Raw genomic sequence first — 21,721 nt, forward strand, 5'->3', positions numbered from 1 at the left:
GGTATCACCTACTGAAAAGTGGTATGGCAGAAATTGGGTGACCAATTGTATTTGATGTTATGTGCAAGGCACATTCTTACTTACATATGCGTATGATTACTGACAAAGCTGTGGGAAAATATAGGGTAAAATGGTGGAAGACACCCCCAGGGGGAAGATGTCCTCTCCTCCCTTAATTTTCTTCCTAACCAAATTCCATGTCTTTCAAATTTCATGCCACAGTAACCTTGTTGAAAATAGTACATCCATTAAAGAGATCCATGGGAAGCAGAGCAATTCATTTGTTTTGAGCGTGAAAGAGAGATGGGGGTGGGGGGGCTTCTTGCCCAGAAATAAATCTGTAAATGTTTAGTAGGATATCCTGGTGGGTATAGCCATAAATACACAGGTATATGTAAATAAATGTTATAATTAAGCGAAAATATTTTTTCATTGCAGTGTCACTAATTAGCTAGCATTAGACAATCGTTATCTAGCTAGCATTAGCCAGCTACTAGGTTGCTTCCTTTAGACAGACATTCTGAGGTTAAAAATATTAAAATATTAAAGGACAGACCATAGAATACATGACTTGGCTCTTTTCTATAATCAGTCAATGGTCACACTGAGTGAAACTATTTTATACATATGGTGCGTTTGTGTGCATACACATGGAATGTTTGTATTTCTGTCCACGTGAATTTATAATTTATTTTTTTTACATTTTTATTAAATGAAATCATGTAATCTTTAGTACTGTAATCTTTACAAAACAGCTAATAAGATTATGCACCTCTTCAAAAATATCCTGGACTAATTACAAATACTTTTTTGTAATCTCATTACACAATCCAGATTACAAATCATCTATTACAACCCAACACTGTCTGCAACTGTAAGGTTCTTGATGTGTTCGAAGGGATCAATTCTCACCTGATTCCAGTTGATGTGCAGGACATCTTGGCAGTATACCCACTTGGGGGCAGCATTAGATAATCTATCTGGCCATTATTAGTCTGCAAAGCACAGGACACTTACTAGGACAGGATTATTTATGTTTAGGAAAAGAGTTATTGTTATTTCATGGGTGTTTCCCTCCCTAACAAACAGTTTCTCTTCCTTCAGCTTTGAAGGTGCATAATTCATACTCACAATAATATACACAGAGCATATTCAATTTCTTTAGGATGTATAACCTCTTTAAAATGCACTTTCGAAACAATGCTCATGCACGGTTAATTCTACAGCCAAATCACAGCAGAAATTTCACCCAATACAAGTAGTACTTTTAGAGTCCAGTGTTGTATCAATGATAAGGCACATGAAAGTGTTCCTTTACCCAACAGTGATTGTTACAGGGATTAAGGGAGTAGTATGGAATGGAACCTGGGGCATGTTTTTGCAGTGGTCACAACATGGGGTTAAGAGGACAATGGTGCAGGGATCCAATGAGAAGGATTGATGTATGATTTGATTTCAACCTCAGACAAACAAAAATGTAGTAAAAAAAACTTCCCTCAGCTACTTCCCTGACACATACATGCAATGTACTGTGGAACTGAAAAGGCTGGCTTCGGTAGCATTGCTTCTGGGTCTAGTAAAAACTTGTGTTGTGTTTAGACATTAGAGCCATAGTAAATCCAAATACAGGCATCCTGTAACTGCAACTGTACAAATGTATTATACAATTTAATGTAATATATAATCTGATTGATTCACCCTGTGCTGTGTTTGATAGTGAACTCATTGCAACTACCCATATACCTGCTGAAGAGGCCATGGTATAATGAAAGGCCATAAAGTAGTTCCAGCAAAAATGGTCTTATCTCTGTTTCTGTGTTCAACATTCTATTTCAACTGAACATTCAATTTGGAACAGTAAAACATGACAAAAAAACCAAGTCAACAACAAAAAAGGAATGCAACAAAAATTTAATTGAATTTGAGCATTGGAATAATTTCTGTTGCAGGTAGCCTTAGTGTATGTGGCTGTAACAAAACTTTCTGGGCTGTGCAGCTGCATGAGAATGAACCACTTCAGGGTGGTTAGCGACCCACTGGCTTCACATCAGCACCCCATCATAAAAAACATACAACTGCACAGCGCAGGCTGTTTAATTCCTTATGAATTATATTATTGTTAACTAGCTACCAACAGACCTATTTCTACAGAGAAATACATGGCGTCACCACGCATCTCACGTAAGACAGATTTGACTTCAACCTCATGCTCACACACTGTCATCCATAATATCACACTTTTACTTCAATATTATTGTGGCTCATTTGTTTTTATATGGCTCTAGACCTTGTGATGAAGCACTTTTCACAGAGACACATACCCAAGATGAAACAGTCCTTATGACAACGGCACACAGACAGGTACGAATAAAATGCATGAGGGGAGTAAAACCTCAGCACCTCAAATGGTGTGAAAGTGATTGAATTTTGGTTGTACCAGACAAATTTGAACTCAAGTGAAAAGACAAAAATGATGGGCTGTATTACCTTCTAAAATTACCTTTACACGATTGCAGATCAGTAAAAGCTCAGTAAAAGCAGTTCCATGGGAAAGTCCACCTGCAAACATATCTAGTGTAGCCCACAGCTAAATGAAGCATGATACGTTTCAATCACACCTACTCAGTAAGTAATTTAAATATATATTTAAAAAAACTCTCAGAATGTAATTTCACTAGAGAAACACTTATGGTGGTACATAAACTTGTCTGTTTTTTGTGTAGGCTTGCTGTGCATGAGTGTGGTGTGTGTGTGTGTTTATGTGTATATGAACCCTAGGTATTACTCATAAGATTTAATACATCTTTTTCATTTTTTAATTTATAGTACATTTTTTTGTCTTCATATTTGTTGTTTCATCTGATTTACAAGTGTTAAAATTCAATGTATCAGTAATACAACAGTAGTTCAATTCAGATTATCGAATATCCATTTTTCTATGTGTTTGTGCACACATGCCTGCTCATGCACAAGCTTGTTTGTGTGTGTGTGTGTGTGTGTGTATGCGTAAATACATATATAATAAAAATGAAATAATATGTAACCCAACTCAGTAATGGACCCAGAACATCCAAACAATACTTGAAATTCCTGAGCCCAAATAGCCCCAGGTAGCGTTGCCCTGAGATTTCCTTTTAATTACCCAACTTAACGCATGTATTATTAGGTAATACTAATCCCAAGGGAGCTGGGATTGAGTGGACCTGGTGAGGAGACAGGATGAGAGTGTTGGAATCATTATTAACCACATGATCAGGTGTTTTTTAAACTCATTATTGTGGTCTGATTGCCCAGAGTGTACTCCTCGCACATGTCTCTAAGTATAAGAAAAGTGAGTGATCAAAGAAGAATAAGGCAACACAAACTCTTACAACTGAGAGGGCGATGGTGCATCCCCCTGCCCTTCTGGGGAGGAGGTTGGCAAAATGGGGGCATAACGCTTGTCCTCTCCAGGGAAAGGGAACTCAGGAGCCTGGTTAAAATGTCCCGTGAGGAAGATCGCCACCGTCCCAAGGGAGAAGAGGAGTAACGCAACCCAGAAACACACCTTGTCAATCATTTTCCCGATCAACACCCAGTTCTCTATCTCCTGTGAGTGAGACAGATAGATGGATGGATAGATAGATAGAGAGAGAGAGAGAGAGAGAGAGAGAGAGAGAGACAAAAAGAAAAAGTGCACAAGGGAGAACAGATGTTGTGAGAGAGCCAACATACATCCAATATCCTATATGAGAGCACACACACACACACACAGGCAGCACTCACAGATCCAATATCGTTTTGCTGCTTGGTGCTCTCTGTGATGAAGTTGCAGGCGTCCACACAGTCCTTTATCTCTGGGGCAGCTTGAGCGAGGCTTTTATACAGGCTGGCTGTGGTACTGACATCAATGCCATCCACTGAGGGGTGATACAGACACAAAGTCACACAGCTGTAGATACTGTAAAAACACTGCCAAAAGAGGGCAGTAGTGAGCTGCTGTTGTATAACTGGCTACACATAAAGTCTTTCCTGGATGGCAAACCACCTAAGAGCATTCCCAAAATAAATATTTACAATTGAATAAAATAAGGAATTTGTGTTCACAAATTTTATTGCTACTTAAATTGCAATTAAAAAACCAGTAATGCAAACTATATGGGTTATCTAGTCTCCTGCCAAATTAATAGCAGAGCTATGCTTGTTTAAAATATACAATGCATCCCATAATAAGCATGAGGGAGTCACATAATATCCTTTATCAGGACTAGGTGTCAAGTAGGATGGAACATGTGTGAGTGTGATGTGACCTAATACATGGAACTGAAAGACAGAAAGTGCATTACAAGTCAAATGTGAAGAGACAACCACATATATGGGTTATTTTAAACAGAGATCTGGGCCGGGTTCAGGTCGTTTTTTTTATTTTTTATGAACAACTTCGGGCTTGGGCTGGATTCAGGTTTGTTTTCTAGTAAGTAAAAAATGTCTTAAATGTATTTCTATTTGAAGAAATAAACTTATTTGAACTAATTTTGCGCACGTGAAATCTCTTTTTCTAGTCCATGTCAGTGCCCCTAATTTTGCAGGGGATGAAATTAAACAGAAATTTGCAAACTTAAAATTCCAAATGAGTCGGGAACGGCTTTGTTGTGGAAATATCATGACCTCATTGTGACTGGACATTGTGACCAATGACAACAAGAAGACTGATCACACCAAACTTGGAGACACCATCCAAGAAATAGCAGAAACTTTGCAGTCAGCGAAGGCACTAGTGAGACATGTCAAGCAAACAGGTCTGGTAAACCAGCTGACAAAAACTGGACGTGTAGAGTGCTTGATCACTACTAACCGGTAGGACAGTGTGATAGGTTTATTAGCATATCACACTGCTCTGCTGATGGGCCTTTGTAAGCTGTGTAGCTACTTTTTACAATGGCATTCGGAAATAAAATAGGAAACAGTTGCTATAAATGTACATCATAAATGTAACAAGGTCAATAAATTATGGGTACTGCTACAGTAGCCATTTCAGGATTGTATGCACGCAATTCAGTCCTCTACCAAGTGCTAAAATGGCGAGGTAAGTAATAATCTGTTCCCGAAGTAATTTTTGAATATAAGGCATTATTTTTCTTTACAACAAATCAAATCATATATTGTTTTAAGCAGTCACCTGTCCTTGAAAAGCTAGTATGTATTTCTAAGTCAAGTTTAGTGAGAATTGTTTTCTAGGTGACCAAAAAACATGATGTTACAATTATGCTGCCTCTAAGTTGCTACAACAAACAACATGCTTTTTTTTTGTTATGTGTTTGCAGAATGGAAATGGATTTGGGTTTGGAAATAGGGACACTAGATGCTGTTGAAATCCATCTACATGTAGTGTCTTTTTGGTGAGACCTATATGGTGTTTAATATTTGTCAAAGAAATGAACTGTACTCATCCATGTGTTCAACCTTTTAAGTTAGTTCAGAGTTTAATGTTAAATCTGTTCAGCTATTGCTTGCCGTGCTGACAAAGCACAATTTTCAGGATGCTCCAAGTGGTGAATGGAAAAGAAACAGCCATTTATAATAAGCAGACACCAGGTCGGTCTGTATCGTAGGCTATTTGCTTTGAAAAAGCTTACCTGGATGTTAAGAAACAAACAAAAGTAGCTTTCCTCATTGATTTGGACATCTCCACAACTCAATAATTTCACATCAATAAGGCCCCAATGTTTGAATGAGACTATCTCCGTCTCTTACCGAAAGTTTGACCGAGGCCGTGTCTCTCTTTCAGTCTGTCGAACATGATCTCGCTGCGAGGATGTTTCAGCATGTACTCCTCCGCTCTCTGCATCATATTGAATGTGCTCCCTCTGCGCTCTCTCACTGCATCCGACTGTGCGTTTTCGTCATCGCTGTTGCCCAAATACGACACCCCTAGGAAACGTGGAACAACCTCCAGGAAAACCTGGGAGAGGTTCACAGTGCCATACAACAAAGAGAAAATGGGAAAAGGGTTCCCTAAAATTCCTAATACATAAGCAGTTTGGACTGGACAGACTTGGCTCTGCCTTTCTTTATGCTCTTGGAAACAAAAGCCATAGGGACAAAGCTGGTATCCACAGACATGTTTGAATCTTTTAAGATGAACACAAAACCCATGTTCCGTGCTGAAGCCTACAGCGATGTAAGGGAGGAGTTTTACCATAATATTCCAGAAAAATGTATGTGTGAAAATGTGAGGTTTCTGACATACGTGCTTGATGGATCGGGACATGTTGTGGCTACTGGGACTGCGGAGGGAGTAGTTGAGGACGATGATACAGTTGGTGACGATGAGAGTGGTTACGGACATGACGAAGATCAGGTACCTGAGAGAGGAGAAGGGGATAAAAGAGGGAGAAGAAGCAAAAAGGCAAACGAGTCTATGGAGGATGTATCATATATAGCATGCAAAATCTGAACCAAAAAAAAACAAGACTATGTTGTAATGAGGCATAGACTATGCGAGTCTGAAATTCAAATGTCATAAAAAAGAATGACCAGATGTGTTAACACACACATACTCAAACACAGACTCACTTGCCAATAAGAGGGACTGAGAGAGAAGTCTGTGGAATCTTTTGAGAAACAAGGATAAGAAAGACTGTCTGAGCCAGCAGAACAGAGATGGACACAGTCAACTTTTGACCACCAGCTGAGAGACAGAAAAAGAGAGAGAAAGGAAGTCAGCAAAGGAGCACTCATCAGCACTGCTTCCAACCAACAAAACAGAACAAAATAAGTTATCAACCAGTCAAAGGAACTTTATCCGCAACATTGGAAAAATGGAACAAAACCCCAAATTAGATTGTTATTTGGCCCAGGACAGAAAATATGAAGTGGCTGAGTATCTCTACCTTGTCATAGAAAAGAAGCAGAGAAGAAGCAGAGAAGAAGAACTGATCAAAGCATACAGTCATTGCCACACACACATACACACGCACACACCCAGAGAATGCAGACACATACATACATTTACACACATGCAGCCATAAGTTCGCACGTGAAACATCACACAGACACTGTAACACAAAGACCCAGTCACACAGAGAAGGTGTGGTCACACGTATAGACACAGGGCAACAGGACAATCACACAAACAAACAGCCCTCTCCCCCCACCACCACCCCCACCACCACCACCATAGCCTCAGTCCACTGACCCTGTGCAGGCAGGAAATAGGCCAGCACTACCAAGGAGGAAATGAGGGAGCAGGGCAGGATGATGTTGATGATGTAGAACAGAGGCTTCCTCTGAATGACCAGGCCAAAATGCACTTCCTGATACTCCAAGTCATCAGGGGAGTAGCGATGGTTGATTACCTTCCTGGCTGGGCGGTGCCTGATGGCCCACTCTCCATTCTCTACGTGGAGGGAGAAACACAACAATGAAATTGGGTAAACAATCCTATTTAGCAGCTATTCAGCCAATGAGGTGTTTCAGGCTATAAAAAGGCATCTCCTAGTATTCCGTATCAGCTATACAAGGCAGACATTTAGTTTACAGAACACTATTCATACTGCAAGAGTTGTTTATTTTATCAAAAACTATCAATGTTAACTTACATAGGAGCAATTTATTGAAAAATTAGTTATACATATTGTATGACACCATTATGATCAATGACAGAGCAATGCTATATTTTAGGCACAAAACTTCAAAAACAAATTTTGTACTTCAAAATAGAAATTTGAATTTTTTAAGGCACTGTTCTAGTGTATGGATGAGCCCCATAGTTGTGTATCTTGGCCGTGTCAGTGCAAATTTCTAACAAGTTTCATTACAAAAACAAATTGTATTAAAACTACAACAAAGGTCACATTCTGCCAACCACCAAAGTTTCGTATCAGCCCACCTGCAGGCGACAACCATTGTAGTTTCAATATTGCAACTTGTTGTAAGCAACTTACCTTTTCAAAACACATAACAGCATCAAGATTCACATGTGAGATATTAACGCGTGTAATTTGTCACAGAAAAAAACGTAAAACTCTCTTAAGCTCATGTTAAACACAGACTTTATTTTCTGCAGAATTCAAAATCCCTATTGGAAAAAAGTGTGGAAATCTGCCAAGTGAACCCATGTCTCAAAAATACTAACTCACTTCCGGATTTTAGGACTACAAACTGTAGCACTCTATTGCGAGGTGGCTAGCTTACTAGCAAATGTGACTAAATGCAACTAATTACTGTGATCATAGCGAGTCATGTGCTAGTTGTTCACTACTGCCCTCTTTTGGTAGAGTAGTTACAGCACCTACAGCTGCGTAAAAGCCTCGCCCAAGCTGCACAAGAGACAGAGAAATGTGACCAGTCTGTGGACTCCTGCAACCAAGCAGCAGAAGGACATTGGATCTGTGAGTGTTGTGCTCATGTGTGTGTGCGTATGTGTGAGAGAGTGTGTGTGTACATGCTCACATGCCTGAGTTTTATATATACAGTATACGGTATCTGATATATTTTCCTCTCAAAGAACTGTCTGCTCCCCTATTCCCACATTCTGCACAACATGCTCTCCCTCTGCACATAGGTCTGATCTCTCTCTCTCTCTGTATAGGCACACGTGTTATGTTACCGGTAAAGGCCTCTGGGTCTATCGCCACCCACTCAATGGTCACACCCTCCTCCACAGCCAGTATCAAGTCCACCTCATTGGCACTGTATGTCTGAGACCTGAACCGGTTAAAGGAAAGAAAATTCATCACCTCACTCATAAATGAAATGCACTTATGAACACAGCCTTTTGTAGCACTAAAATTATGTTTTAGGAATGTATGTCAATTCTTGACTACTCTCGTTGGAATTTTTCTCCCCAAAATGTATGACAGACAATGTCAAACAAGCCTATGGCAGAAATGGCCATGGGACATGGCAAGGAGGGCTTACTTGGTGAGACACTTGGTCTCAAAACGAGGTTATGTCGCCCCATCCGAAAACCCACTGCCACCCCAACCCCATTCGCGAACACAACAGCCCTCTCAACCCATCCTGCCAAGGCCCTGTTCCTATATGCCACAAAAATGCAACATCAACAAAGGAGTGTGAGATACATAGTAACAACTGGCTGGAGACTCGCAGTCCAAATATAGCACTGCCTTCCATTTATACATACAGGCATCGCATCACTTTTTACGGATTGGCAGAAAGTAATAAAGTGTGGTAAACTAGCATATAGCACAGCCTGCATTTATGCTTTATGTCCTTCTTATGAAAGTTAACATGTGTCACTGTAAGTAGCAGGCTAGTTGGTACATGGTAATGTTAGCAAGTTGTTACTCAACCTGATAGAAGAAGAAATAAAAATACAGCCTTCCTGGTAATTGTAGTTAAAGTATGGGTGAAACAAGGAACCATTCTGAGAATATTTGTATCTCCAGGGATGTGAGCACTTTTATGGCATATTCCATCTGCGCACCCTTCTACCTCCACACCTCCACCCCTCCATCAACCACCACACCCGACCCCACCACCCCGGGATCCCCCAACCCTGCCAACCTGAAGATCAGGGTACAGTTCTGCCAGTCAAAAGGAAAGTAGGTGATCTCTATAGAACAGGTGCTGCGGAAGATGGCAGGGGGGAGCCAGTACATGCCTCCATCACTGGAGATCAGCACGTTAGCGTAGTACGCCACGTCAAACTTGCCATCAATACTGAGGAGGGGACAGAGGAGAGGTGACAGAAGGAGAGACGGAAAGAAGTTGGAGAGAACACAAGATGAGTTTGAAGTATGGGAGAAAAAGAAGAATAAATTTGGCAAGGGGGAGGAGAAGACGGGATAAGGCCCAAGTGAATGAATGGAATATAGAGCAACATTGTGAAAGGAATACAACAGAAAAAGAGAACAAATCTGGTCAATCAAAGCAGGCAGTAGAGGGAATTTAATATAACTGCAGGTCCACACTTCTTTTCAGTCATCCCTCTTTCCCTCCCCTCCTCCCGATGGTCTCACTTGTTCTCTAGGACGATGTCTGGCAGCCACACTGTACTGTACGGGACACGAACCACACTAATGCCATAGTATAAAGTTTCGTTCCAGGCCAGACGGTAATCATGCCATTGCTGTGAGGTAAAGAGGGAGAGACAGGAAACATTGAATGACAAACCAAGAGGGAAAAAATAGAGAAATAACAAGTGATTAAAGGTAAAGAGGGTCAGTGTGAGGCGGAGCATGAGATGGATTCAAACAAAAGGAACAGATGATGATTAAAAATGGCAGTGTGGGAAACAAGAAGTTACCACTGAGACTATAAGAACTACAGGAGTATTACCGTCAAGAGGAGAGGAATGTAGGCTACTCACAATCTCAATCCACACATTGGTGGTGAGGGTTTCCTCTTTTTCATTCTAAAAGACAGTGAAAATTCATGTTGACACATGCACAGAAGCACTTAACTATTATTTCAACTCAACATACAGTACAGTGAAAAAGATATCTTCCTGATATCTTCTATTAATGCATATTTGTCACACTGAATAGTTTCAGATCTTTAGACAAAATGTAATATTAGGCAACCTGACTAAACACAAAACACATTTTTAAATTATTTCCTTTGTTTAATGAAAAACTTTATCAATATCACCCATATCACCCATGTGAAAAAGTAATTGCCCCCTTAAACATAATAACTAGTTGCACCACCAACTACAATAACACTTCCTATAATTTGATGTCAGTCTTTCACATCGCTGTGGAGAAATTTTAGCCTAATCTTTGCAGAACTGCTTTAATTCAGACAAATTAGTAAGTTTTTTTAGCATGTTTCATGCTGTTGTTTCAGGTCCTGCCTCAGCATCTCTATTGGGTTCAGTTCAGGACTTTGACTAGGCCACTCCAAAACTGTAATTTTTTTTCTTTTCAGCCTTTCAGATGTGGGCTTGCTTTTGTGTTGTGGATCAATGTCTTGCTGCATAACCCAATTACGCTTCAGTTTCAGCTCACGGACAGATGACAGGACATTCTCCTTAAAATGTTCTGGTACAGAGCAGAATTTATGGTTCCTTCAAAAATAGCAAGTTGTCCAGGACCCAAGGCAGCAAAGCATCCCCACAGCATCAAACTACTACTACTACACTTGGCACATTCAAAATGGATCCAGTGTAAATTTCAAAGCAGATACAACATTCCAAGTTGAGCAGCAAAGCAACATGGCTGGATAACTGTGTGCGGATCTGTAATTTGGCAAAGCTCTGGCACAACTCTACTGCACATTCTGTACTTTGCCATGGCCGAGTCATGGGCAGGTATGGTAGTGCAGAAGAGTATCATAGATGCTGCATCAAAGGTGGAATAATAGGCTTTGGCTGATGCAGTGTTGTGCAGTGCACTGCAGGGTGTGTGCTACATTGATGTGGCACAGCAGTGTGGCAGTGTGACATGAGGCAGTGGTGAGAAAGGGGTGCAGGAGAAAGGGTCTCACCAGGGAAATGAGGTTTGTTAGGGTGAGCTTCAGCTGCACTTGAACCTTGTCCCCCGGATGCTCAGCAGGACGGATATTCTTGTTGTAGCCTGTCATGATATCCTTAATGAGCTGGGACTCCTCATTGCCACTCACTGTGGGAAGTACAGAGAGATAAAGCACTTTCTCCGCACTGGTGAGTTACAGCATCAATATTATTGCTTTTTTAAAACGTTATTTCCATCAATGTGCCCATTACTAAGCAGACTAACACTAAAAAAAGTTGTAAACTTTCTCGTGATAACGAGGGAGAAGTAAACGAGCAAGGGAAGAGACCAGATTACTGACAATAAATAATTCTAATGTAGAGACAATTCCAAAACATGTCGCATAAAGAAACATTGGCATGAATGAAGAGAGAGAGAGAGAGAGAGAGAGAGAGAGAGAGAGAGAGAGAGAGAGAGCTGTAAAACTATCGCCGACCACAAAAAGGCAAAGCACAAATGTAAACATAAAGTTACCTTGCATTATAAGTAGCAGAAGTGACACTGCAGCCAAACTTGACCAAAAGGTCCGGCCGGCCATTGCCGTGTTCGACGTGTTTACCATCCGTTCCTAAATGTCTGAGAAAGAGCTTGAGAGAAAGAGAAAGCGAGAAGTTATTTGCGAACCTGCTCCACTACCCTTCTCGCTATCCCTCGCCTAGTTCCTCCAGCTGTCGCTCGCTGCGGGTCGGGTTACACAACCGGCAGCTCTAAACTCGGTTTTAAAGTCACACTCGGGTCGCCAGTAATAATCATCATTATCATTGGACACTGATAGCGATGATAATGCCACAGATTAAGATGGCAATACTTCAATTTAATATGTCAACGAATTATACATTTTTAAATAGCCATACATATCACTGAATGTAGACTACATCACATGTGATGTTAGAAAAAATATTTTTGAGCAATAAAGCTTCACATAAGTGCCAGACACAAAGTGTAATCACGTGGTCTGTATACGTCACTGTGAAATTTCCAAAACGGAGTATAATTGCTTCGTAATACTGCAATTATCATTAATATTCCCTTTGGGAGTTGCCCAGCACGTCAGCCCGCACAGACAGTGAGCAAGGTGAACAGGTGGGCCAGGGGCCTAGTCGGGAAGCTGCTGCACTGCCTGCTCCCTTGGCCTTGAATATAAATAAATACAGCAGTGTCCAGTATAGTCGAGCGCCTTGCAAATCGTAACTCCGAGCAGCCTCTGAACAGCTCCCAGCTGCTCATTGTACTTGGTCATGGTTGGGATAGAGTCCAGAGAAGTACCTGGAGAACGGAAGCATTTTTGATTGGGTATGTGTGCGCACACGTGTGTGTGTGCATATGCATGCATGTATACGGAGCCAGAAATTTGAGTACCTGAAACTGGTGATGAATCCCCAAATAGCTGTAAAACCTAATTATGCAAAAAAAAAGAAAAAAAAACATCACAAGCGTGTTACAACAGCCCTTCATGGTTTCAATTTGGCAATTAAAAATCATAGATGATAGCATTACTAATATTCCTGATGAAATGAACATGAATGCCCCTCTACAATTTGAATTCTCCCTCCCTTTAAATTTGAACAACAAATCAGAATAATTGTCTAAGGCCATTTTTGGAGTGTTATGTGTGACAAAGTTTACATTTACTTACCTCATGGAAAATGCTTGACTCTTCCGTGGAATTCTCTTGTGGTTGGCCGACTGGTGGCTGGACAATTACATTTCGGTCACTGTTAGACAGTTGCGTCAATGCCCCAAATGAGGAATTCAAGCTGTGTAATTACAATGACAAAATGTTGTGTTAAAAACAAGTTTAAAACGTTTGATGCAAAGCTCACATTGCATTTTATATTCAACAATTAGCTACAGTATAGGTCTTATGTTCTCTGTATATTCAGTTTCTCTCTCTCTCTCTCTCTCTCTCTCTTCCCTTCTCTCCCCATTTAAACACCCTAACATCCACTGCCATGGAAATGTAACCTTTTCCCAAGTGCACATCAAACCCACATCCTAAACAGGTGGACACTGAGCTCCATCACACCTGGTCCTATCTACTGCCTATCAGTGTGAGGTTGTGGCTGGGCAGTATATACAGATACAAACAGAGCAGATCATTTAGAAGGCTAAAATAGGTGTACATTAAAACATCTAAATACATAATCTATTACAGCAACAATCACAAGGACTACATTAGGGGCAAAAAAAGACAAATATCATCCACCAATCTCTTTTTATCACATCTACATTTTCTTTGGAAATTACACTTACTCAACTCCTTCCTCAGACAGATACTCTTATTTTGCAGTTCCTAATATAACCAGCTGCCAACGTTGCGTTGTCTGTGTGTCACTTGATTTCACAGCAAATGGGCCAAGCTTATGTGTGTGCCTTGTGAATTCCAGGGTCTTCAATGCTCTATTAATACTTAATGAAATTGAGATATGTTCCTTGGGGGTAATCGGAAACAGTATATCCTGGCTGTGCCCTATGGTGTATGGTGTACAGCGACCGGAGCCAGGCACAGGACATGTGATGCTACTCAAAAAAATCTTTGATCTCTCTCCAATGTCTAGAAAAAGAACTTAGAAATTCCGAAAGAACCTTGACATAAGTACATACAACTGTGGACAATGTTGACAGTACTTGAGTTTGAATGTGAACAAGATGCTCCAGTTATACCTCTACCCACCACCACCACCACCAGACATTTTTTTCAACCCACTAGCTTAGGCTAATCGTCAGTAAGCCTTTTGGCCACACTCTATCTCATTGTGTAACACAATGATATTGATCGTTAGGAAACAGTTAAGCTGTCACCACCTTTGTGATGTGGTAAGCTCTGATAGTATTACAGGAAAGAGTTAGCATTGCTCAGATGAGCACCACAGAAATAAAACTATGCTCCCTGTAATAGCAGGCTTGACATCCATGAAATCATCCCTGCAGGAGTGGGTGGAAGTATTGCTTTAAAATAACTTTTGACTATCCTATTTCCCTGATCATTTCAGTTTCGATGAATCGAAGGTGAGTTTGCACAGGGGCAGTTCTGTCACTTTTCATTCATAATGTGTAGTTTATCTGTATTTTGTCTTGTTTGTTTGTATTTCTTTGCTGGCTGCAAATTATGAAAAGACAGCAAATGCAACATTGCTCATAATAAAGTAGCCTCTTGCAGTGTCTGTAAGTCTATTTTTCTAATTTCCCTCACAGTTTCAGTTAGAGTATCAGTCAGCCAGCTAACAACCAAGGCAACCGGTAACATTCTACTGACATAACTGTGACACAATAGCAACATGATATCATTGTAACCACATTACAGAAATGTTGTCAAGGCACGAGGGGAAGCAGGCAAGGATGACAGTATGCAAGGCATAGTGACAGCAACAGGAGGCTGAATACTTCACTGCCACTCATTCTGTCATGGATTTGATGAAAGAAGACTTCGTCACTACTAGCTATTAGGTTTCAGCTCATTGTGAGTAATCAAGAAGTAAAGAAAATGAACCATGACATATTGTCTACTATACACTACTATAATCTCACACTGCTATCAGAAAACCTTATGGACTGTTACCATATGTTAAATATGTGAGTGATGAGATATGAGTGTGCTTGTGTGTGTCTGTATGTGTTTGATTGACTGTATCCCTTTGAAAATTGTATAGTCAGACTGTATCCCTGACTGTATCCTACTAGTCATGTTATTAGTTTTGCATGCGCTAAAAGGTTTTGTACATGCTAAAGGTCATAGTAAAACAGGCCCATAGTGTAATTTATTAACCATTGATTTAACAGGCCTACAAGCCAAAAACTGACTTTCATGAACATGCCGCTTTTTTTCTTTTCTCCTCCTTCATTTGGTGCCCCTCCTGCCCCAGATAGTTGCCGCTGCTTCAGATGGAGGCCATCCTAGGTGACCACATGTGTTGCCTATGCCTAGAACCGGGCCTGCTCACAGATGTCTTTTATACACTCATTGCAGCTGCATCTCATTTTCCAGAGATTATTTCAAAAAGTTACTTACTACTACTACTGTGGTCAGATAATGGAGGCAACTCAGACTCAGAGAGATAAGATCTGTGTAAATTCTGTTTGGGAATGGGCAGGAGAGAGATGTGAATCTATTTACTTTCTTGTGGCTCTCTGACCTGCCCTCAGCGAATCAGAGTGTAACAAACTACAGAGACACGGTGACTTTTATACCACAGGCTTCAAACAACATTGATTTAGATCAGTAAGCCAAGGAAATGGATCAATGATGATGGTCAAAGTATGTGAGATGTGGCACACTGCCAGAGTTACTGCTGACCATGGTTGCAAATCTGTTGGATGGAATGGAATTCAAATTAAAATGGGCTTTGCTGACATCATAACACTTGGCCACAACAGTTTCAGGAGTGCTTTTCGCATGAAAAATTATCACACAAAGTGTGATTCAAGCACTGTATAAATTTGTGATATATTGGGAAAACTTAAAAAATAGCAGCACCCAAAATGCACTTTCCCCCCCTCAGTGTTTATTTAGATAGTGTCAAGTCACAGTGTCCCTCTAAAATGGCTATAGTTGAAGTCTGAATTACTGCCAGAATAACAGAATCCTTCTCCTCTCCTAGGATAAACATTGTTTTCAATGTCAGGCAGGGCTGAGGATTGAAGACTGAGCCATCATATTTTGGGAAATACAGTATCCTTTAGGTGTTAGTTGTTTATGTGGTGCAAAGATAAACACAATGATGAATTTAAACTGGGGGTTACTACAGGGCAGGTTGTTCTAGCGTTATCAGAAATACAATGACTGACCTCAGCTAATCTCTGGACTCTTCAGTTGAGCAAGAAAGACAGAAACTAGCGACAGGTGAGCAAAAGAAGAGTGGTAGAAGCCACAGTGGTGAAGGAAAGAGTGAGCAGGGAGAGAAGGGAAGAGAAACAAAGAAGGGGCAAGGGGACTCAAGGAGAGAGGGAACTTTCAGAGGAACAGTTAGGATGATGTGTTGTTGCACTTGCAGTGTGAACAGGAAATAAAGGAGAAAAGAGCACAGTTTGCCTTCAGCGCGCTCTATAGGGCAGAAGCAATATGGTACAGAAGGAGAAAGAAAGATATAAGTAGAGGAACAGAACAAGAGGCAGACAGAGTGAAAGTAAGGAGAGAGCAAGAAAGAGTAGCAGAATGAATAGATAGAGGGAACAAAAGAAAACATCAAGAGGAAGAGAAGGGAGTGGACACAGTGGACTTCACCATGGGAATCAAAACCAAGGCAGCTGTGGCCATCGTGATTCTACTGGTGTTCCTTGGCTCAATGTGGCTCCGTGAGTACTCTCTTTTATAGTAAACACGTTCTTTGTTACTGTCCAGTAACAAAGACAGAAACACATTCTCTATTACTGTCCAGTAACAAAGGCAGAAACACATTCTCTATTACTGTCCAGTAACAAAGACAGACTCATGAAATATATACTGTATACAGAGAAGTAAATAAATAAATGCAAAAAATGAAGGAAAAAAACAAGATAGAAATTTGTGTGTAACTCTGTATGAGCACTGGTCCGCATTTGCTAACAGGTGTGCCACTATGCCAATGTTCATGTGTGTGACTGTCTCTGCCTCTGAGTGCATACGTATTTGCCTGAGATTCATCTGCGGCAAAAAGGGTTTGATCATTCGAGTCACCAGCGGTCTCAAGTTTCCTCACTCCTGTCATTATTTCAGTGGGATTGTCAGAAAGCCTATAGTCACTATATTACTCATAGCTGTATCACCTGTAGTAAAATCATGCCTACATAAGCCTTTAGTTTCCTGTGTCTGTCAATGAGTAGTCGATATGCTGTATGGTGGCCTATGCACTGTGTGGAGCAGTAAAGTGCTTGTTTTTAAAGAATACTAGCTTGCCATTCCAAAGCAGGCAAGGAAATAGACGTGGACATATGTACTTGCAGTAATGTTCCTCTTAGAGTAGGCAAGTGGGCTACAACAGCAATAAACCATAAACAACTTTATTGGTCTTTTATTGCCATAGAAAGTGATGACATGGCAGGTCCAGTCACATACTCTGAGGATATATACAGGCATTTAGCAGACGCTCTTATCCAGAGCGACTTACACAACTTTTACATAGCATTTTTACATTATATCCATTTATACAGCTGGATGCATACTGAAGCAACGCAGGTTAAGCACCTTGCTCAAGGGTACAACGGCAGTGTCCTACCCGGGAATCGAACCTATGACCTTTCGGTTACAAGCCCAGTTCCTTACCCACTGTGCCACACTGCCACCCTATGCATGCACACAGCAACAGCAATAGACAGATTTTCTCTTCCCACAGAGGGAGGCTTGGAGAATCAGTGGCGTTCCTGCATGAAAGGCTTTCCTCAAGATCAAGAGGTAAGAAACAACAGAAACATCCAATAAGACAGCCTAATTTATTGTGCGATTACACAAAATTTACAGGACTTAAAATTGCCCGAAGGGTATATAGGCTGTTGCTCACAAACTCATACATGTTGTAAGGTGCTCTGGAGATAAAGTTGTAAATTGAGTGAGTCATATTTACAGTCTACCTCTCTCTCTCTCTCACCCTCAGCCTGTCATTGTTACTATACTCAATGACACAGGCACAGACAGTGAGAGGGACACTGACAGGGTCCCACTGGGTAAGTGTCCTGGTCAGGATTTCCAGGTATCTCGGCTGCTGTCTTATCTACTGGCTGCCCCAGCGCCCCCTTCTGATGTGCTTCTGCAGCCTTACCTCTCTAGCTGGGACGAACTCATCAAGTAAGGCCAGAAAACACACACTATAACAAAATAGATACAGGAAAAATACCCACCACAAATATGCAAGCACGTCAAGAAGAATGAGAAAAAAATCATTTGGTTTTGCCATGTTCAGTCCACATCCTAACCTGTAAATGAGAACAACACATGAGAATGTCCCATAAAAATGGTCACATGCTTATTATAAAAATTTGACAAAACTCCTACGATTGTTTTCTTTTATAAAATATTGTGATTAAACAAATGAATGTGAGATTCTGTCAATCATATGTGTATGTAAGAAGAGGTTCCCCCAGGGTCTGGATGTAGTAGGGGGTTGTAAAATAACCATAATCCTTCAGGCTGTGGGCTGTGGAGATGTATGACGCTAGGGTTTCTGACCAGGTGTGTGACTCTTCCCCAATACTGCCATACCTCCAGGTTCATGGAGGCCTTGGGCCCAATGGTGGGTATTATCTCCCAGGAGATTGACGGAAAAACCTCCATAATCCGCCAGCTGGCCAGAAATGATGCTGAGAGACAGATGGAGCGACCGCAGGAAGAGGAAGTGAGAGAGGGAGAGGAACACATCCGCGCTAATGCAGACGGAAGGGGAGACAGGAAGGTTGAGGAGAGGCCGGGACCACAGTCCGCCATTGCTGTGAAGACTGAGGGCAAAGACGCTGTCGGAGAGGAACGGCACTTTGCTGACTTTGGTGAATCCTACCTCTCCGTTCGCTCCATGATACACGTGGAGCTGCGCCGGGGCACGGTGGACTTTGCCGAGCAGACGGACTCTGGCTGCCGCACACTTTTGAGGCTGCACCGGGCCCTGCTGTGGCTCCAGCTCTTCCTGAAGAAGCTGGGGGAGAAGCCTGCGGCCGGGGCGAGGCTGCGGAGCCCGTCTGAGCTGTGCCGCGAGGCCTACCAGCAGACCCTGGCGCACCACCACTCCTGGCTGGTCCGCCGGGCGGCAGAGTTGGCCTTCCTCGCCTTGCCTGACCGAGGGTTCTTCTTCAGGCTGGTGTGCGTGCACAATCAGGATGATTTAGCATTGCTGCTGAACAGGGTGGTCAGGGCCATTGGGGAGGTATACCAGAGGACCCAGAATGCACTGGAGGAGTATAGCATGTTGAACTTGCCATAGAGAACATAAGGGAGTTGGGGCAATATAGAGCTCTCAAAGTGCAGCAGGACTATAATGCAGACACTATTGCTTACCACTTAGCACTGCATTGTCTGTACAGAGACTTCTCAATTCTGCTCCTAAAGTGAGGAAACTGGACATTTATTATATTTCTAGGACAAACCGGTTTGACCTTTTTCTGGGGTTGAGGATGGTGGGACATTACATTACATTACATTACAGGCATTTGGCAGACGCTCTTATCCAGAGCGACGTACAACAAAGTGTATAACCATAACCAGGAACAAGTATGACGAAAACCCTAGAGAGAAGTACCGGTCCAAGTACAGGGAACAACCGCATAGTTCAACTTGGACCCTGATGGTTAAACTGATTAACACTAACAACGAGAACGGCAACATCTATGCAATCTATGGAAAAATAAAAATAAATAAAAATACAATTAGTCGTTAAGACAGGCGCATCGACTAAGTCACCTATGAAACAGCTGCCTAGTTACAACCCTAAGTTTTAGTCATTTACAGGGGGGAAGGGAGGGATGGGGAGAGGTGCAGCCTGAAGAGGTGGGTCTTCAGTCGTCGTTTGAAATGGGTCACAGTCTCAGCTGTTCTGACCTCCACAGGGAGGTCATTCCACCATCGTGGGGCCAGAACAGACAGGAGACGTGTTCTGGAAGTGCAGGTGCGAAGAGGGGGAGGTGCTAGGCGTCCTGAGGTAGCAGAACGGAGGGATCTGGCTGGCATGTAGGGTTTGAATATCTTGTGAAGGTATGCTGGGGCTGATCCCTTGACTGCCTGGTATGCTAGGACCAATGTTTTGAATTTGATGCGACATTAGCCCTTACATGATTGGTTTCATTGTTGCAAAACATGTCAGGACTAAAGCAGACATTAGGGTGCAGTCGCTGCAGTCTCTAATACACAAAACAAGCATCATCTGTGTGTTCTCAGACCAAATGTGATGCTTCTTATGTTTTAAAAAAATACTTTCTCACAAGTCTCCACTATGATGCCTGCATCTGAAATGATCATCTGCGCTAACAAAGGGCGCTATTCTGGGCCTAAACCTGACAAGTGCCTTAACCTCAAGGTTGCTGTACAGTCAAAGAACAAGACAAAAGCGATATTGTAGACAGCATTTGGACAAAGGGGCAAAGCAGCCACTGACACAGTAGGAAAGTGACTTCATACAGTACCTATAAATTGTTCTGAAACAAACACACAAGTTGAATGTTGAGACATTTGCAAGTCTCATACCATTTATATAACGTACGTTATAATGTAGTATAATGCTGCTGACCATGTTGCTAGTCAAATCCAATACTCAAAATCCAACCTAATAAAGAAAAAAGCACCTAAAATTATAATAGTAGCTATGCATGCTTAAAAGTGCCTATGTGTGCATTACTTTTGTCAACAGTCATGATGTGTCAGTATTAGTGTGTATTATCTGCATAGTGTTTATACGTGAGGGTGTGTGGGTATCAGCCATTTGGAATGCAATTAATTCAACTGTTTTATGCAAGCAAATACTCTTTTAACACCATTTAATCTCCCTATCTACTTCTCTTTACAGAAATATGATGACATGTTGCATGTGTATGCATGCTTATATGTACATGCATAGATGCTAATCAGGACTGGCAAACATCCTTCTGAACAAGAAAATCTGAAGCAAATTACATAAAACAATGTAGTGTGAGTACTTCTGTGTAGCAGGAAGGGTGTGGCAATGAATGTTGTTGCTTCATTTTGCTCTCCAAATGACTGAATGAACTGATTTCAGTGCATCGGATCTTGAACCCGTATTGCAAAGGACTGGCCTCACCAAATGAGTTCATTCGTTAGGGTCAGTTATTTCCAAGGAAGGGACATATTTCAGCAGCTTGTTTGTTAATGTTTGACTGGGAGAAATGATCTCTACTTGTAACGGCCAAAGAGCAAAGCAGTTGCACTTCCAATCCAAACACCTGACCCAAGGGTTTGGACTATTAGCCATATTCGGCTGGTCTACAGAGAGGGCAAGGGCTCAGATAAAGCCTAAGCAAAGAGTGTTATCAATCACGTGAAGACAAATCACATGCTGTGGATGTTACAAAGACATGCTCACTGATTCATCTTACTTGGGCAGCTAAAAACCAAATAAACATGTGAAATTTGATCACTTTGTCGGTTCTATTTAAAAATCCAGGTGTCTTAACTGTGACTTAATTTTAATTGTGGTTCAACTGTGCCAGCTCACAGATACCAGAGGGTTAAGAATGCTTATGCTTCTTGCTGTGGTCAGATCTCATGCAGCCTTTGACTTGGGCAAACTCCCTTCGGCCCAGTGCCCAGTCTTTCCAGTTGTATTAAATTCAACAGGCTCCCGCCCACAGAT

General features: G+C 41.5%; 2 protein-coding genes across 7 annotated transcripts; one reads left to right on the forward strand and one right to left on the reverse strand.

The window, feature by feature from the left end:
• Positions 1-1,894: 1,894 nt before the first annotated feature.
• Positions 1,895-12,295, reverse strand: chrne (cholinergic receptor, nicotinic, epsilon). Of its 2 annotated transcripts, XM_064351294.1 has the most exons (12): positions 11,934-12,293; positions 11,434-11,567; positions 10,316-10,360; positions 9,966-10,075; positions 9,511-9,666; positions 8,591-8,688; positions 7,178-7,378; positions 6,556-6,670; positions 6,230-6,344; positions 5,734-5,941; positions 3,766-3,899; positions 1,895-3,589 (listed from the first exon to the last, which is right to left on the reverse strand). In XM_064351294.1, exons 1-12 carry the CDS (start codon positions 12,019-12,021, stop codon positions 3,368-3,370), a joined length of 1,626 nt encoding a protein of 541 aa, XP_064207364.1. In that variant the 5' UTR covers positions 12,022-12,293; the 3' UTR covers positions 1,895-3,367. The 2 variants fall into 2 exon arrangements, with proteins under 2 accessions (XP_064207364.1, XP_064207365.1); XM_064351295.1 differs by lacking the exon at positions 9,511-9,666 and having other exon boundaries at positions 11,934-12,295.
• Positions 11,473-21,502, forward strand: gltpd2b (glycolipid transfer protein domain containing 2b). 5 transcript variants are annotated; one of them, XM_064351298.1, is made up of 7 exons: positions 11,473-11,608; positions 14,764-14,919; positions 15,323-15,357; positions 16,058-16,751; positions 17,768-17,826; positions 18,026-18,216; positions 18,637-21,502. In XM_064351298.1, exons 4-7 carry the CDS (start codon positions 16,682-16,684, stop codon positions 19,340-19,342), a joined length of 1,026 nt encoding a protein of 341 aa, XP_064207368.1. In that variant the 5' UTR covers positions 11,473-11,608; positions 14,764-14,919; positions 15,323-15,357; positions 16,058-16,681; the 3' UTR covers positions 19,343-21,502. The 5 variants fall into 5 exon arrangements, with proteins under 5 accessions (XP_064207368.1, XP_064207370.1, XP_064207371.1 ...); XM_064351296.1 differs by lacking the exon at positions 11,473-11,608 and adding an exon at positions 14,268-14,468; XM_064351301.1 differs by lacking the exon at positions 14,764-14,919 and having other exon boundaries at positions 11,525-11,608.
• The last annotated feature ends 219 nt before the right edge of the window (positions 21,503-21,721 follow it).

The sequence above is a fragment of the Anguilla rostrata genome, chromosome 9 (assembly GCF_018555375.3).
Source record: "Anguilla rostrata isolate EN2019 chromosome 9, ASM1855537v3, whole genome shotgun sequence".
NCBI lineage: Eukaryota > Metazoa > Chordata > Actinopteri > Anguilliformes > Anguillidae > Anguilla > Anguilla rostrata.